Source organism: Neopsephotus bourkii, unplaced genomic scaffold (assembly GCF_033783945.1).
Source record: "Neopsephotus bourkii isolate Nb327-2 ecotype Australia unplaced genomic scaffold, CSIRO-AGI_Nbou_v1 NB_565, whole genome shotgun sequence".
NCBI classification, from domain to species: Eukaryota; Metazoa; Chordata; class Aves; order Psittaciformes; family Psittacidae; genus Neopsephotus; species Neopsephotus bourkii.
The window spans coordinates 1,001,954-1,020,931 of NW_026901066.1; the positions used below are offsets into that span (position 1 = coordinate 1,001,954).

At 35.1% G+C, this 18,978-nt stretch overlaps 1 protein-coding gene across 6 annotated transcripts in view; it reads right to left on the minus strand.

Annotated features, from left to right (window-relative positions):
• Nucleotides 1-986: 986 nt before the first annotated feature.
• The window catches only part of SMC6 (structural maintenance of chromosomes 6), a 31,445-nt gene continuing 13,453 nt past the window's right edge, over nucleotides 987-18,978 (minus strand). For 4 of the 6 annotated variants that reach the window (XM_061351183.1, XM_061351180.1, XM_061351182.1 and 1 more), the window contains 14 exons: nucleotides 17,574-17,752; nucleotides 16,341-16,542; nucleotides 16,086-16,200; nucleotides 13,823-13,983; nucleotides 12,099-12,234; nucleotides 11,155-11,235; nucleotides 10,356-10,526; nucleotides 9,175-9,312; nucleotides 8,613-8,758; nucleotides 7,798-7,923; nucleotides 6,323-6,428; nucleotides 4,980-5,132; nucleotides 3,582-3,679; nucleotides 987-2,315 (listed from right to left, as the gene is read on the minus strand). In XM_061351183.1, the coding sequence (XP_061207167.1) occupies nucleotides 2,207-2,315; nucleotides 3,582-3,679; nucleotides 4,980-5,132; nucleotides 6,323-6,428; nucleotides 7,798-7,923; nucleotides 8,613-8,758; nucleotides 9,175-9,312; nucleotides 10,356-10,526; nucleotides 11,155-11,235; nucleotides 12,099-12,234; nucleotides 13,823-13,983; nucleotides 16,086-16,200; nucleotides 16,341-16,542; nucleotides 17,574-17,752 (1,921 nt within the window). In that variant the 3' untranslated portion in view covers nucleotides 987-2,206. The remainder of the gene's footprint in view (nucleotides 2,316-3,581; nucleotides 3,680-4,979; nucleotides 5,133-6,322; nucleotides 6,429-7,797; nucleotides 7,924-8,612; nucleotides 8,759-9,174; nucleotides 9,313-10,355; nucleotides 10,527-11,154; nucleotides 11,236-12,098; nucleotides 12,235-13,822; nucleotides 13,984-16,085; nucleotides 16,201-16,340; nucleotides 16,543-17,573; nucleotides 17,753-18,978) is intronic. The other 2 variants (XM_061351178.1, XR_009725106.1) reach the window with 2 other exon arrangements.

Below are 18,978 nucleotides of genomic sequence, written 5' to 3' on the forward strand. Positions count from 1 at the left end.
GGAGTAATGCAATAATTACCTTTCCTGAACCTCTTCTCCACATAACTCATTATAAACATACTAATGAAGATAAATGCTTTTCTCTCTCCTGCACTCTTGCTTTATATTTTTTGTGTGCTGAAGAATATCAGAAGGAAACAATGCTATACCATTCTATCATTCATACTGTAAAAGGGTCATAAACCATGTTCTAGTTTCATCATAAAATTGAGCCAAACTAAACATGTGGCTCATGATCATGTAATAGTATCAAGGACTCCCAGTACAAACAATCCAGGCTTGTGTTCCAGACAAGTTTTGCCAAATCTGCACTTTGTATGGTGATGTGTCCCTACACCAGCACACCCCACCCCCCTCCCCCAAGTGTTTTCACAGAATCCTAAAGTTGCATCTTTAACACATATTCCATCAACTCACATGATTATGGAGCTGCTGAGTTTGGTAGGACCTCCAGAGGTCTCCTGTCCAGCTCCCTGCTTGAAGGAGGTGCAGCAGTCCATTTAGATCCCAAAACCCTTCAAGGATAGAGATTTTACAGCCTAGTAGGACATGCTCAAATGCCTCGTATCTTCATTAGGAACAATCCCTACCTCTGGTTTATCCAGCCAGAACCTCTCTCCCCACTTGAATTTATGACTCTTGTCTGTGGCTCTTCTGCCACACACCTCCACAAAAAGCCTGGCCTTGTTTTTTCAGGAATTTACTCAAGGGCGTGACAGGCCTGTTGGACCATCACCCTGTGCTTTCAGAAATAAACATCTGAAGCTTTTAAAAGGTCACCAGAATTAGTTCCTACAGTTCAAACACACTAGAACTGCAGTTAACTTTCTCAGGCTGGTTTTGGCTGGGGTATTTCCTTCCCTTCTTACCTAGCTTCCATCCAGAGATACCTACAACTTTAATACATGCTTGAGAAAAAAATAAACAATGTTAAAGACCACAAAATACGCGCAGCAGCTGAAAACAAAATTGGCTACAAAGTCAAGTTTAAAACTACACTGCAATGAGGTTTTATTGAAGAACTGCTGTTTAGGAAATAACTGTAGAAAGTGCAGAACTGTCCTCTGAATAGTCTCAGTGGTTTTTGTATCCCCATAATGTCAAAAAGCAAAATGTATTTTTGATGGCTAAACTCTAAAAAGTGATTGTTTTTGAAGAGCTCCCAACAAATTCAAGTTCCTGGAGAAAGGAGAAGAAAACAAAAAAGGTTAATTTGGGGCAGTATGAAAAATCTGGTGGTTCTTTTTCCCTCTAATCCCCCCAAAATGTTTGTATTATTTAAATAAAGCAAGTTTAATTTAACTGCTCTACTATAGTCCTGAAGGAGGTGGAGACACCCAACAAAACGCAGTCTTATGAAATGCCATATAAAAGTTACTGTATTATTTCCCCAAATTCTTATTCCATTTAATTCCTCTATTTTGGAATTACTTCTGTCCCTTTGGTTATAATTAATATCTGCAGTTTTAATATATACTTGCAAACAGAGGCTGTTCAAGAATGGAGTTTATTTGGGTCAAAAAAATTAAGAGTTTATAAAGCCACAGGTTCCTAGGTTTTGTAAGCCCATGTTCAAGGAAACTCAAACTCTTCCCTACAAACTCTTTAGGAGGAAATAAAAGCACTTTCTTCCTGCCCAGAGAATATACTGCAAATAAGTTTTCACTTCTCGAATTATGAAAATATACACTATAAATGCTAACATGGTCAGCTGCTGTGGTTCCACTGGAAAAAAAAGAAACATATTTTACTGCATGTATTTATTAACACACGTTTAAGAAACAGAGCTAGAAAGAAACATTTTTAATTTAACGCTAACTTTTAGAGCGTAGAGACGCTAAAACATTACCACAAGGATCAGTTCTCACTGTTTATTAAAATATTACTCCACAGTTATATAAAATAACATTTCGTCTTTTCCAGAAGACAAAACAGAACAACTGATTAAAAAAGTCAGTATACTAACAGGTAGTTAAAAATATCAGCTGAACATTTAGGATTTTCTCATCATAAAAACTGTGCTTATTATTGCTCTGTACACACACAGTAATTCTTTTAAAAAAAAATTGTAATTAAAAAAATACTGGAACCTCTTCCCAAGAGTATCTAACAAAAGATCCCCTTTTCAGCATCAGGAAATAGTAACTTTATACACATCATTACACATTTATCCTCAATAATATGCCATATTCATACAGAGAAATACTTATTGATCTTCCTCTTTGTCATTCCTATTTTTGAAATTCAGTGTTCTTTGGCCTCTTTCAGGATCTTGCATTCGGAGGATTCGAATACAGGAACTTGTAGGCAGAGAGCTAAAAATAAAGTATGCATCATTTAAACAGTGTTTCTTCCCCACAGATTTTTGTATTTCCATTTAATTCTTTTCATCAACATGTTTTCCTTTCAATAACTCCCATCTTTTTCTCTGAAGGTTTAAAAAACAGTAACATGGGGTGAAGCTCTGGCTTCACTGAACTGACAACTGGAGCCAGACTTCAGTAAAAGCTTGAGGTAAACACGATTTAAATTGTGCAATTCTAACACTTAGACTACTTCAATTATAGAAATGGTACTTTTAAGAGAAATTCCAAATGAAACAATGATCTTACACAGCTCATATCTGCCTTAGAATTCTGATGTGACACACATTTTATACACGTAAAATCACATCACACTAAAAAATGAGCAAAGTTACTAGACATACATTTATACAGGTTTCTCCACCTATTATCTTAATATAGAATTTTTCTGGAGCTGCCACCATACTTTCATTAAATTAAATGTTTGCTAAACATGCAAGATGTAACAAAATATAATAAAACCAAGATGCACTTGAATTATTAAACTTCTAAGTATAACTTTTAACCATACAGAAAATTCCTGTATGTTTCCTGAGTGCAGTTTCAGAAATTCCCCACGAAGAATTTCCAACAGAATACCATTATTCTACTTCTTACAGATTTATAATAAAGAAAGACAAGAGTAAATCAACTATATTTTACAAGTATCTTTGTAGACTGCTTAACTATCCTCAGCAGGCTTCACTAATTACGTCTGCCTAATAGGAGAGTTGGCTGCATAAGGCTAGATAGTGACTGTCCCTTTAAGCTGGGTATTGCTTTACCAGGGATGAACAAACAAAACCCCCAAGGAGTTTGTTATCAGTCTAGATAAAAAGAAAAAAAATCAAAAGACAAACATCTTGAACATACTGGAGCAAATAAGAAAAAATGGGAAAATACAAAGTCTTCTGTTAATTCTGGGGGTGGAAAGAGAGATACAGGGCTAAAAGCTACCAGGAGCCTACTATACACAATTAAACATTTCCAAAGGCTGTTCTACTCAAGATAAAATGATTCAAGTCCTACTGAATGATCATATTAGAGACATTACATAAGGAAGAGTGGAAAACCTATTGAATTCTCAGAACAATCAGCAATGAACTGCTTAACTGCTCATTTTCTGCTGCTACAGACAGCAAATTTTTTTTCTTTGTACTGATTTTTTTCAAGCTATACTCCATGCAATAGAACTCCCTTGCAATATTTCCTGGTACAAAAATAACAAAACAACATTACCTCATGCTTTGTGGGGTTAGCAAAATGAACTGTCGATGGCGCTGTGCACCAGCCACCTTAAGAATCATATCCATTGCAATTCTTCTGTTAACCATGTCCTAAAGAAAAAGATTTATCAGATAGAGATACTGACCATGCACCTCACTGGCCTACTATTGCACAAATCAAAACAACTGCTTAAGAATAAAATAATTAGAAAATATCTTAATTGAAAAACCTACTGGAATCAATTCATACACATTAAAGCTGAGCTAAAGAAATGTCTAATAAAAACCAAGCTGCAGAAACATTGTGGTTAAAATTCTAAAAATTATAGTCTGGAACATTCTTAAATTCTACATTTTAGTATGCATAGACAATAGAAAGCTGCTATTGGAATAATCACATACTCCTACTCAAAGCATTTTACTATCACCTTTGATATGCACGTAGTACTTCCTACTTTATCAGTATGCTGAGATGAACTGTATTTAAGTAGAATAATGTTTGCCATAAAATCCTGCCTCAGAATCACCTCAAAGGATTTAAGGGCTGCATGAAACCCAAGCTATTCTGTAGTTTGTTTTATTGTGATTATTATTGTTGCTATTATTGTTTTGAAACAACCTATATATTAGGCTTAGCGAAAAAGATGTGCAACGGGAAGCTACTACTCCTAGGGGTTAAACGAAGCTCTGCTTCTATACATTGTTAATCATGAAACTAGGTACCTCCCTGGCAAATATGCTGAAGGAGTCCTCTTGTGGTGGGTCTCCAGGATTACACCAAAAGTAACTACAGAACGTGGAGACAGTCATATTGCACTTACTGGCACAGAAGTGGAAAGACAAATTATGTGTAATTATTTACAGAATAGATGATATGGTATGGAGGTTTTCTGCAGGGCCCACGGTTCTGAGTATCCACCCTTTCCTGGACAGCTGGCTAAACTACTGCACAAATACCTTGCAATAAAAAAAAATTATTAAACACCTATCCAGGAAAGCTATACACAAAGATAAGGTTTAAGTTTTACCTGACATTAGTATTTATTCTGCATTTCAGCATCTTGGAAAGATGCTACTGTCATAGCAATATGCAGAGGCAACCCTGACAAACACAGTAACAACTGCTTGGGGAACTATTTTATGATTTTCGTGCTGGACTAAGTTAAGCAAGTGAAGTAACAGAGACGCTCATAGCTCAGGGTACCAACTTCAAAAAGAGAATAAACTTCAAAAGTCACTAAGCAAAGTGAAAAAGCTTTGTCTTGGGGATTTTTTATTTATTTGGGGATTTTTTATTTATTATTTACAGTTAAATTACAGTGTTTTAAAATCTGACCAAATACAATAACTCAACTATTCCACTAATTTATACAAATCAGAATAGCAAATGCAGTTTAAGTTTGAACTATACCATGTAGACATCAAATTCATCCAAGCATCTGAAAGGAGATTCGGTAATGGACCACAGAGAAAGAATGAAACAAACTGTTGAGAAGGAACGTTCACCTCCTGATAAGGATCGCACATCATTAAGAGTACCTTTGTCTTTCTCTCGAGGCTGAACCTTGAAATAAAAACATCAGAGACATTTTTAAACCTGAGATGGAGACTTACTAACAGAATCATAATTTTAATGGTAAACACATTATGGTTGAGCAGATAGAGATCACCTGAGAACAATTTCATGCACTTAGCTAGCACTGCCATTCTGGAATGGGATGGCTCCTAATCATTTAGTAACACATTTCTAGGACCACTGCATCTTCCTCCATCACAGTAAAATACACTTAAAAGATTGAATGACTGCCAGTGTTTTCTACTGAAGAAACGAGAGTTTAAAGGAGAAACAGTTTATTTACTAAAATACATGAATCACTGTGAATAACCCTTTGGTGCAATTGATTATGATGACACCTTGTGGCATTCCCCCTCTAAGATTAAATTAAAGCATCTTCTTGTCTTGTTATTTACACTACCTTTAACAAGCTAAGCAGGAAAATAAGAATTATTTTAGAGTGGAGTCTTTGGTGTTTTTTTGTAGGAGCTGTTTTTTCAATTTACCTTCCTTGAGTAAACATGTATCTCTTGCATGAGAAACATGAAACATCAGCTATAAAAACAAAACTTATTTTGACAAAGCCACATAACGACATTTTACAGACTGAGTTTGAGTTCTTCAGATATGAATCCTTCGCATGTTTAATTAGGATTCTGTCGACACAAATTTATGTTGTCAATACACATTTTTCCCTTCAATTCCTAAAAGTGAGGTCTCCCACAGAAACAAAAGTAAATACCCCCATAACAAAAACTTTTTGGGAGGTATGATAAAAGTTACACAAAAGAAAAAAAAACAACAAAACATAACACTGAAGCTCTCAGCCATTAAAAGTTGTTTAAATAATAACTACAGCCATTATACAATCACACAAATTAAGGTAAACTTCCTATCAATGGAATAGCAATTAATAATTTTGAAAGACTGACTTGCTAGTGAATTTTTATCCTCAGCATAAGACAAGACTCCAAATTTATTCCATGTAATCCTGCAACCTGGCTATATAAGATAGCAATAAAGTTTTTGCTCTTGCTTGTTTTCAACAACATCCTACAATTAAGCATAACACATTTTGGAGAGGGAAGAGCAATTTCTTCTATCTTTGCAATGCATGTTCTACCACCTGATATAATAGTAGTAACAACTGCAATAATAATTGTATAATGTGGTAATTTCAGTAATATAAAATAACTTACTGTTATTGAAAGTGTCTCATTCTTGTGATCAAAAAATATTTTTCCAGAGCAAGCTCGAATACGTAATAAATGGTCAAAGTAGAGTTTGCATCGTAAAGAAAGGAGCCTTAAATCAGTTAAATCAAGTAAACAAACATTAGGTCCGTGAGCTTTAAAATACGTAACAAAGTGACAACATATTTTTATCAAGTTCCACATCATAATCTTAAACATTAAACTCACTTTAATAACATCATTTTCCCAAATCAATTAAGCTCTGGAGTGGGTGACATTCTATACTGGACATACTAGAGAGAATCACCAACACAAAGTAACTAAGTAAGAAATCAAGACATACAAGGCTTTGTATTTTCTAGAAGTCTGCTTCAACAGACTGGAAGCTTTTTACACCATTCTTCCATAACTTCAACAGAAAAGGACCACATACCACTTCCAGTACTGGACAGGAAAGAACTGCACAGTGAGGACAGTAAAGAATTTAAATGGACTCTGCTAGACTCTGGAAATTAAACATTAATTTCCCTACCAGTTTTCCCCTTCCTCCTCAGTTCTAGCATATGATTTCCCCAACAGACAATACATCACAGTTCCTTCAAGAAAGAACTGTGGTGCCTTAACACACCCTAAAGTGGGACCGATACTCAAATCTGGGCGCTAGGAACAAGATTCAGTTTGACACACATGGGCACCATAAGGCAAGTATCAGATTCTGCAGGTAAATCTAAGCTACTGCTAATTCTATACTTCCACCTGCAAAGGCTGGGATTCTCCTAAGCACTGTTATTTATCACAGTCATACTGGCACCCCCTTCAGATCCCAGATCAAAAATTACAAGCAGAATCAACACATATTCCTCAATTTCTGTTGAAGAGAATGGTAAACTATGAAGGACTGCTCTGGGAAACAGATAGCAATGGGATAGTGAGGGGCTGAAGCAAGAAAGAAGGGATGCACTCTCACTAATGGAACTCCATAAGAGAAGCAGCTGTCAAAGTGCAGAATCTGAATAAAGATCTCAAATTTTTTTCAGCACAGGGCAGAGAAAATACATTTGGCCCACAACAAAATTACATGAGCACAGCACCACTAATTATACTCGATGAAAATAAACAACGGTCCAGATGATTTCAATACTACTATATTGCTGATATTTTAATGACTAAAACCAGCACTGAAACACAAACTGAACTGCCTTGGATTAAGTCAGCAGAGTAGAGGCCTTTGGTGTGAAGCAATATACAGCCTCTAGAGATCACATTGTTTTTTCAGCTGTCAGTCCAGGCTGCCTCTAAACTTAGGGCAACAATAGTATTGGATCTAGGAGCATGATGAGGTTAGAAAGATTGCTGTGAATGCTACCTTAAAGATATCTCATTCTCACAGGTCTGCTTTATAATTTTCACCCTGGAGTATGGGTGCATGCTTAGACCTACACGTTTATCTAAAACCAGAAATTAGAGCAAAATTAACTCACCTTAAGAATTGCCGATATATTCTGAATCTCTGTGTCATTATTTCTTCCAGCAGCCTAATAAATTTCTTTAAATTCTTTACTTTACTGTCTGCATCCTTATATCTTTCCTTTGCATCATGAAATTGCCTGTTTTAATTAACAGAAAGTCTGGACTCAACATGCATTACTTTAAAACTGAGCTATTGTTGCAAATGCTGAATATCAATTTGATAATCAAAACATTCAAATAAAAACTTTCTCGTGAGAATCTATGTTAAAGCTACAAGTATTTGATGAGTCAAGTATGCCACTATTCACAAATAAAGTTGGAAAAAATATTAATTTTACTTCTATTTTAATTCTTTTGAAATAAAACTTTTACATCAAGAAGAATGAATGACTGGGTTCCCTATGCTCAAGAATACCTGAGGCAAATATTTTCTTGAAGTATACATGAGGTCAAAGCCTCAAGTATTTGCCTAACTACCGCATTAGTTATTCAAACTGGAAATGTGTTTAATGCTCTTTGCACCACAGAACAACAGCAAGCTACATTTACACCACAGTCATAACTGGGATACTTCTAAACCCTAAAAGGGTATCTGACTGTTGGTAATTTCATATATATATATAGTACAGACACTGCCTAAAATCATGCCTAAGCATGTTCAGTTCAGTGGCTGACCGCACAATCAGTACTGCATGTTTCCACATCTTCAGACATGGATTAAATCCTAACAACACATATAAATGCATTGTGAATCAGTAAAAATAATTCTTCTTTCCCCATCTTTTCCATCTTACTTGAATTACTTTAGAATGTAAAGATGACTTACTGTATTATTTCTTCTCTGTTTCCATGGCGATTATTTTCTGTATTTATCCTCTCTCTCAAGCGATTCATTTCCGCATCAAGACTCTTAACAGTTCTGCTGACTTCTAGGCGCTCTGAGTAGATTTGCCTAGCTTGTGCCATTTTTTCCTAAAGTATGTTTGAAACTCAATTAATTGTTAAATAGTTAAAAGTCTTCAAAAGATCAGGCCTGTACAAGGAAAAACCTAGCATCCAGAAAACCAGTAATTCTCAATTTAAAACAGTTTGGGTTTTTTTAAGTTAAGTCATTTTAATCTTTCCCTTGAAAAATACAGAAGAAATACTTTTGATGGATAACCCTTATCTATTAAAACAGGAAACGGTGCTATGCCAGACAAGAAAGAGGCCTTGATTCATTTATACAAAATTACTTTGACTTGTTTTAGACAATCAGCTTCAGATGTAATGAGAATGAGAATACTCCGTGTTGTATGGTCTGTAGGATGTACAAGTGGAATGATGTATTATTAAATATTAGAAGAATCATGACCACCCAAGTTCAATAACGAAAATCCCATACCTACCTCTAACTGTTTTTCTTTGACAGCTAGTAATTCTTTATGTCTTTTTACGCAAGCCAAGTGTTCCTTCTGTTTTTCTTCATAGTGCTGCAAACGTCGTTTACTAGTCTCCAGTTCTGTGTCAGCTTGGTTTAATTCCTCCTGTTTGGAGTAAATCAAGAAGTGATCTATCAGGGATAGATTCCTAAGCATCTCTCTGACATTTACTGGTAATTACATTGGTTTTAACAATGTCTATTTTATTTTCCGTGAGACAACTCCTAAAGTCCAGGAGCTTTAACAGCAACTTACCAGAAAGTCTACACTCCATTCTGATAAAAACACAATAAATGCTTGAAATTGTGTTTAGGAATCAAATCTTGAGAGAATGTTTTAATCTTTGGGTATTCTAAAACTTAAAAAACTACATTTATTTTTTACACTATATTCTAGCCACAACTTCTGATGCTTGTGTGACATCCGCTGGAACTGAATTTGTATGACAATTCACTGCCCTGCTATACCTATAATATGATGTAGACTCTAGCAACTTCTATACTACATAATTCTAGATACAGTTGAAGTGATATCATATCTTTTCAGAAAAGCAAAGAGGTATAAAGAATAACAAATTAGAAGACAATTTTCGTCCTCATCCCTGTTAACTAGACAGGCTTATTAAAAAAAAAAAAAAAGGCCAAAAAACCCAACCGCACACCAAAACCAACAAAAACACACCCCTCAAAACCCCGCAAAATAACAAACAAGAAAAACAACAATCACTAATAATAATGGATGTGCTTACCATTCTCTAATCCTGCTTTAAAGTCACAACTTGCTATATGTCAACAGTTAATTAAACAGCTGTAGAACTAGCAGCAGTACATCTAATCTAATATCCGTTCAGGAATATAAAAGTTGCCTTCTATTTTGTTTAGCAGTTTTAGTTATGAGCAATAAATACCTGGAAACAAGCACTTTTTAAACATAAAACACTATAGCAACTACACTTAAGAACCAACTTCGAAACACTGCCATGCTTATTTCTTCACATAGTTTAGATGGAATAGTCTGTTTCCATTTCACATGTAGACCTTAAATGTATCAGGAAGTTGCATACTCTTTTCTCCTCCTTCATTTTAACCTAATTCCCCTTACCACACAACAGGAAATAAATTAAAAATACAACATGAAATTATTGCTACCTTAATTGGACATGCAATTTCTTCTACTTGATGAATTTTTTCTTTCATTTCTTCAAAGTTTTTTTCAGCTACCTGGAGAATATTTTTGAGTTCTTCCATTTTTCTGCTGAGTTGCTGCATGTCTGTTTTTACAGATTCCATCTTACACTTATTTTCTTTAGCTTCATCTTCCTGTCATAGAATCATAGAACAGTTAGGGTTGGAAAGGACCTTAAGATCATCAAGTTCCAACCCCCCTGCCATGGGCAGAGACACCTCACACTAAACCATGCCACCCAAGGCTTCATCCAATGTATTAAATAAAGTATAATAAAAGATGACATATTTGCAAATTACTGTACACAGTTTTTATTATCTCTATCAGGGTAAAAGATTACATGCAGTACTCTCTAATTGAAAACAAGCAGCTCAATGTAGTTGTTACTAAAACCCAAAAGAACATACTGACAGATCTTGCAGACCACTAAACAACAGAAAAGAAAGGAGGGAGGGAAATAACCACCAAAATAAACAAACAAATAAACAAAAACACCCCCAAAAACACTAAAATAAAGAAAACACCCAACACCCACAGCAACAAAAAAAAAGGCAAGGGAAACACAGAAAAAAAACTCACCATAAATAAATTCACGCCATTACAGAATGTTTATATTTATGGCAAATTGTTACATTCTTCACTATTTATTCAAATAGTACACTAGCGAAAAATCTACATTATTTGCTTATTTTGAAACCCTATCAAAATTAAAAGACATTGTTTCATATCCTTATTGGACATAATATGATAATATCTTCTTACTAATGTACGAATGTCCACTGCCTGGTGTTCTTCCATATTTTCAAGATCTGCTATTTCTGCATTTGTTGTTCTTACTTTGATCTGGAAAGAAAAAGAAACTGAATATTCTTAGGCTTATCTAAAGAGAGAAGTTCACATTTGTTCATTTAAGTCAACATAGAAAGCAAGATATTTGGCCCTTTAGTTTCATTAGTGCTCACAAAGACTCTTCCCAATCCATTTTTATAAGATAAAACTTGTTCTCGAAGTCACATGCATTTTAAATTATTAACTTACTACTGTATTTGCATTCAACATGACAATTGAATATATTTATTGTTTCCTTCAAATATTTATCTTCAGCAAGTTGAGTCCACATGACAGGTTTTTTGCTGTTCCTTATTTGTAATTTAGTGAACATAACCTTATGTATTAGCTTATACTGCCTAACTGCCACCACAAATATATATCCTACCTTGAAGTACTGGAAAGCAAAGAAGACTAGAATAGTTTATAAAGAAATTAAAATTAAGAAAACGTAAAAGTGAAATATTCAGCATATTAAAATGGGTTAAGAATATAGACAAGGCCATGAAGAGAAACAATATTCTGGGAATGAAGAGGAAAGGTTTAACAGAAATAAAGAAGGGGGAAGAAACTTGCTGCAACTTCTCACCTGCGTCAAAAGAAAGCAGCTCAAATTTGTGAGATTTAGCACAAGGGGGGGGGGGGAGATGCAGAAACAAAAAGGATACTGTACAGAAACAGCACACACTAGGACTGATGTAGCCTCCATCATTCTGTCCTAAATGATGAAAGCATACTACTACAAAGGCAAACCGCATGAAAGCAAACAAAAGGAAGGATAAACGTTAAAAATTTTCATCCACTCAAAAGATACTGAAGTCAGTATTAAATAGAGAAAGACTAAAGAACTTCTAAAAGATGACTGTACTTATTTTTACCTGTAGTTTTTTTTGGTGCTGTCGATGACCTTGAAGATGATCTTCATTCTGCCTAATCTCATTTTGAAGGGAATGTAAATGTTGCTGAGATGCAGTCAAATGCGCCTTTTTGCTTTCAATCTCTTTCTCCAAGTGACTTTATTAAAAAATGATATTGAGTTATTATATATATTAGATATTACTACATACATACATATAGCATTACATGTGTATGCAATAAAAAGAAATAAACAAAAATTAAATCCATGACGAAGGGTAAAAATATGCTCCCATAAAAAAATATATATAAAAATGTCAAGTTTGTTATGGACTTGATGGTTTTAATGATCAGTAAAGAAACACCAAAGCAGATTTCTGCTTGATGGTCCTACTTCAATGCCTGGTGGATAAATCATTCATGTTATTTAAACCATCTGTAACCTCTGTCAGCAATTTTCACAAACAGGTCATATGTCTGAACTAAGCAGTGGTGTTACTTCTAAAAGTACTACTGCATCTTCAGAGAAAACAAATGCTTTGTACTTTCCGCTTCCAGTCAAAATACTTGAAATGCAAAGCAAAGTTATTTTTGATTACTCTTTCTAGATGACAAAACTTGTATAGTGTCTTTCACCCCACAAAAAGAAAGGGGGAGCTTTACTAATATTACAGAAAAAAAAAATTTTAAAAATCTTAATATAAGTGTTTAATACAACTTTTGTTATAGTTGCATTAAAAGGACTAATTAAGTCTGATCCCAGAATTGGTGTTTAATAAATTACCTATACTAATCCAGGTAAATGTGTCATTGCTTTAGGGTAAATTCTGAAGGGGGATAGGGGAACAGGAAGACATTTTCCCTTTTTAACTGGCCTACACCATTCCCCAAAGCAACACTGGTAATGAAACACCTATAACATTTAAGATAATCTTGAAGTTCATTATATACTCACACTAACAAAGTATAGTTAACTGACATATTTAAAACTTTGGGAGTCTACATAAATAAATTTTTAACATTCAATTCAGTCTACATTATCAGCTATTAATACTAAAATTAAAATATTTACTTATTATATGTGTAATATAATCTAAGCATCAAAATAAAAGTATCCTATTGTCAACAGTTTGCTTAGTGACAGTTTAAGTTTGCAAACCCTGAAATATATTTGGCTTTTTAAATTACCATTTTGAAAGTAATGAGGGAAAAAAAAATGGCAGGGGAGTGAAGTTTTGTCAGAGATACCTACCATGAGTGAAATCAAATGCTTTAGAAAATACAGATGAAAAGTCTGAAACCAGTACGATGATGTGTACTAACACATTTCTGGTTTGAAAAAAACAGGCCTCCTTTGCAGTAAACTACAATACCATCATTCAGGTATTAGATTAAAAAAACAAACAAACAAACAAACAAACAACAACCATGATTGATTCCATACTCTTTTTCAGCAAACATAAAATAGAAAGGAAGGTAGCTAGATATCCTTGAGTATTCAGCCCAGCAAATCCCTACTTGCTGGGCAAAATTTACATGCCACAACTTGAAAAGTGTCCAGGTATAAGTTTGTACCTATCACAAAAAAGCATTGAAATCAAGATGTTTTCCAGAATTCCCAGAGAAGAAGCAATCTCAGAAAGAAATTGTAGACTAGAGAGTAATGCACATGCAAATAGACAAATATGCAATTACACTATTTAGGTCAAGTGCACTTTTCACAAACACAACATTACAAGATGCTAACCTTATTTCTGCTTCAACGTCTTTGCTTAAGAACTTAGGTCTGAAGTAAGCAGAAGAGTAATACCGTCTTTCAAACACTTGATCACCTTCAGCAGTGAAAGCTTCTCTACAGTTTTTTGGGGGCCGATTAAACTGCATTACTTCACGAGCTTTACGGCTACTCTGAAAAATACAATGGCCTTATCATACCAATGGAAAAGCAACCATAATTAAAGATATCAATTTAAAACTTGTCTAGAAGTTCTCACCTGGAAATAATTTCAAATCCTTATGAGAAAGAAGAAATACAGTGATCAAAGCATGTACAAAAATCTGTAATGTCAAGAACCTGCTTTTTTTAGTTGACTGAGATGTTCATGTTCTCAAAACCCACTCAGTTTAGTTGTCCATTTCTTTCAGTCTATCACAAATTTATCTACGTTGTACGTTCTGCAGTCTAGCTCCTTATAATTTTTCCATGGGTAAAAAATCCAAACTCACTAACTAAAAGGTCGCTACACGCAGCTGTATTTATGAAAAGTGAAATAACGCATACAGGAAACAATCTTCCAAGGCAAGCTGTGAAGTACAAACAATATTCAATTAAAGTCTGGGGAAACATGCTGGTATAAAAGATATTGCCAGTGCCTGACTAAGCAGTCACAAGTGCCTTTCTCCAAGGCAATCATGTTATCCACTCAGAAGTATTATTACTTACACACAATACCTATTCAACTTCTTTCAGATTCAGATGAAATTATTCAGGCTCAAAGATAATAACATGAAAACCAGTGGTTAGGTAAAGCAGAAAGAGAGGAACAAAACTAGCATTCCTGCCATGAGAAAAGCTTAAAAAGTTCAGCTGTTATGTATCCCATTCAGTAACAGCCACACTTAGTCAGTTCTGCACCAGACATAGCATAAACTGCCTTTTTTTCAGTAGGAATGTCAGAGGAAAAACTGGGACTAGTGCCTTTGGAGAAAAATGAAATTCACAAAAGTAAGCATTACCAGTTCTGCTCTTTATAGAGCACCCTGCTTTATTTAAATAAAAATACACACATTTTTATCTCTGAACATTTTACCTGTAATCTTACCTGCAGGAGTTGGTATCTTCAGTTGTAACAGAAAATAAAAATAATCAATTAAGTGGCAGGAAACAGCTCACTAACATGTTTTTACAGTGATCAAACAATAGACTGTTATCAAAATAATGTCAACTTAATTCAACATCAATTGCTAGTCACCTCATTCAAACCATACTTAATAACTGATTATTGCTATTCTTTTATTTTACCAGACTCTATCCATAACCGTGTTTCTTTGCACTCTTTATTCTTAAATGCTTTAATGCTGCAGAGTCTAAAGGGCCTCTGGTTGTTGTGGTAGATGAAAAATAAATGTAAATGCTCACAGGTGGCTGATAATTTCACATGAGCAGGTAGCTGTGGAAAAGAAATTTATGAACTCTCAAGCATAAGCCTGCTACAGTTAAAATTGGTACCTAACTACGAGTTGCTAGGTACAACTGGTAGGGGCTGTCTGAAACTACATGAACCGACACTTCCTGAGCCCACCAAATAATAGACATGAGACCGAAATGGCAGTTAGGAGGCTGATTACACATACATGGACTAGATGGGAAACTATACCACTTAGGGGCCCAGAAAGGTGGTGGTGAACATCCCAGGAACAAAGATGAGCCTGGAAACACATGGGGAAGCTATGTGGAAACAAATCCCACAGAATGCCCTGGGACCTTAGCCAATAACAGCCCAAACAGGTATCTCTGAGCAGCTGTCTCATGACCAGCAGTGATCCTCCTACTGCAGGCAGAAGTTGAGACCTATGAAGGTAGTGTTGGGGAGGGCAGGGAAATAAGCAAAAGTGTGTGGAAATAAAGAGCAAAAGCTCTAGCCTTACTGATTCTTAAGTAAATCCCACTATGGGATGACACTTTACTCTGTCCCACCCATGACAAAAACAATGCTTGAATTGGGATACTGAGAGTTTGTTTAATGCCAAGGGGGGTTTACTTGGAGCCCTCCAGTGATCACATACGTGTGTCTGCACTGCACTGTAACACTCATAACTGATACAGTTGGGGTCTACTGAGCCATCAGGGTCCTTACCTCTCCTCAAAGGGAGGAAATAGAAAAAAAAACCAAAACCCTTTCTCTACCTGTTTTGTCCATTACAGACACTACCAGTGAATGTACTGCATTTGCTCCATACAAAGAGAAAACACTTTTCTTTAAAGACCAATAGGGAGTGGAGAGCCTTACTTTAATCAGCAGGATTGTTTCTATACCCCTCACATCGATCAAACAATTGGCAACCACAGCATGATCTATATCCAGTGCTGTGAGAACTGATGGGAATTCTGGATGATGGACTCCTCTGAAGAAAAGAAGAAGAAAAACCCATTCATAAAGCTCACATGAGATTCTTAAAAATAAAGTAAAATAATGTTTTTTTTTCAATTAACAATAATGTGAACCATAAAGGCTAAGCAGTAATATTCAAAACAACAAACTTACCTGTGCCTAACATCATAAACTGTATTCTGAAATTTATTTACAATTATTTGAGGTCTAAAATCACGTGGATAATATTTTGACATCAGTTGCTGAAGAGTTTTTTCATCACTGTGATTGTCACAGCAAAATGCCTGAACTAGGCTCTTTAAACAAGATTCAACAGCCAAGGTCAGCTCAGCATCTTTCGGATGAATGAAAGCACCTAAATAAACATAAAAAACAAGGCTTTAGGAACTCTGTTCCATAACAAATCATCCAGTAGTGCACTTTTACACAACTCTACGTTTTTGTTTTGTTGCATTATGGGGTTTTTTTAGTAATCTAAAATAAACCTTTCTTACAAGAAGAAAAAAAGAATTTAAGCAGTTAACTAAAAAACTCCATAAAAATCTACCCTGAAAACAGACACATTATTTCTTTCTATCGAGACACTTGTATATATTTGGAGGCATAGTTTGCTCTTTGACAGGTCACTAACAACTTCTATTAAGGTACCAAGTCTATGGCAGGTCAGCAGAAGTATATCGATCAAAGGATCAAAGTAAAGATTGCTTATCAACAATTTAATGCTTTACAGGTGAAGGCAGAGGAACACCTAAGCTGCAAGTTAAACAAACATTAAGATTTCCATTATATTGCCTGTCTTCAGCAGTATGTGTGTTTGCACATTCTCACCCTGAAGTAATTCAGTACTTGACCTTTACACTTACATCCAGAATATGCTGAAACCGTTACCCCCATTCACAAACTGAAAATAGCAGTCACTGTAAGAGCTGGTCAACAGATTAATTAAACTGAACTTTTCAAGAAAATCTTAGTTGGTTCTGCCTGACTTGCTCCATGCCAAATATCTCAAGTTTGACAAGCCCACAAGTCAGCCACTGAACGTTTTGAACAGAATTTGCCAAAAATCTGGATATTGCTATTCCTTCAAGGAAAAAGCAGTCAAAGCACAGAGGTCTGATGCTTAGAGAGTTGGGGGAGTCACAGAGGTGCACTGAAAGTTTAAACATTGTAACTACCTAAAATACCTTAACAAAAACAGTTGGAAAATGAGGAAAAATGATAGAAAGATAACGTACCCAGATACAACCTTTAGTCCAGGAAGTACAGAAGAAAGATGGGTCTGAAGCTCCTTAAAGAACAAATAGTTTTTCTAGAAGATCACTGTTTACATTAGCAGCCATGCAATAAATCCCATAAGGTAATGTCTTTTTCAGCAGTCATTCTTACCTAAAGGTCCAATAGGTTTTTGTTTAAAGCGCCCTTGCTTATAGGCTCTTTCAACTTCTTCAAGAAATGCTGGAATATGTGCTCCAAATCTTCTAAAGGTATTTGTTTTACTATCTTTCAGCTCTCTCAGCTGTTTCTGCTTGGCATCCAGTGCTTGTCTCCCATCACAGCTTTCTTTCCTAAGAGAACAGAATTTTTCTCAGTAGTCACAGCTTATGGGAAAAAAAAAAAAGTCTTATTTTTGAAGTACTAATAGAAGGACAGTGTATCAAGGCCTCAATATTTCAACATACATATAACTACACACATAAAATGATATTTTTATAATTTAAAGAACATGAGACAAAAAAGCAAGCAAATTACTACTTTGCAACTAGTTTTACAAGACTACTTCTAACAACTTGTAATAAATTTATTTTATTTCTATTTATATGCTTCAATTTCACTGTCTTCTACAAAAGTTCTTCAAGAGAACCTGAAGTAACTGTTGGATACAATAATCCATAAAGGACATTTAATCTAATCCACCAAGTGCAATAAGAAACAATTCTCAAATCTCTTAATACAATAAAACATAGAATAATCATAGAATACCATGTTGGAAGGTACCTCAAGGGTTATCTGGTCCAACCTTTTTAGACAAAGCATGACTTAGACTAGTTGTCCCAGCACCCTGTTCAGACTAATCTTAAAAGTATTCAATGTTGGGAGTCCACCACTTCCCTGGAAAGGTTATTGCAATGGCTGATTGTTCTAACTGTGAAAAAGTTTTCTCTTGTGGCCAGTTGGAATCTCCCAAGGAGTAACTCGTGTTCACTACCCCTAACCTTTTCCATTTGACTCTTTAAAAAGTGAGTCTCCCTCTCTCTCTTATTTGCAGCCACCCTTTAAATACTGAAACTGATTACAGACATCAGCACTATTCCCTCCCGTAATTACTGTTCAAGTTCACGTTTCCAAACCAAAGCCAGCAAGTGCTTTGTTTTCCTCCCTCAGGTATGGGCTAAATTGGAATTTGAACCACTTGCTTCAAAGTCTCCATAAATTTACCTTAACTATAGACAAATTACTCCATAGTATATCTATTTCCTTTTATTGTGTTCTATATCTTGTGACATCATATTGGGATGTGTTAGTGTAATAAACAAGATGAAAATTATTAAATCCTAGTATACCTATAGGACGATAAGAGAATAAGGGACAGATGGTGGGAGAAAGAAAGAAGGGCATTAAACTGACATCATGAATTTTTATCAGGTTTTAAATTAGCAATAGCTTTCACTTTTAATGACAAAACAGTTTTCTCAATTTTCCAAAAGTTTCTAAATTAAGTCTTTGTGTGCCAAAGACAAAAGTTTAGCAAGTCCTAAGATAAAGTGGAAAGGAACTGAAGTCTAATACCTCA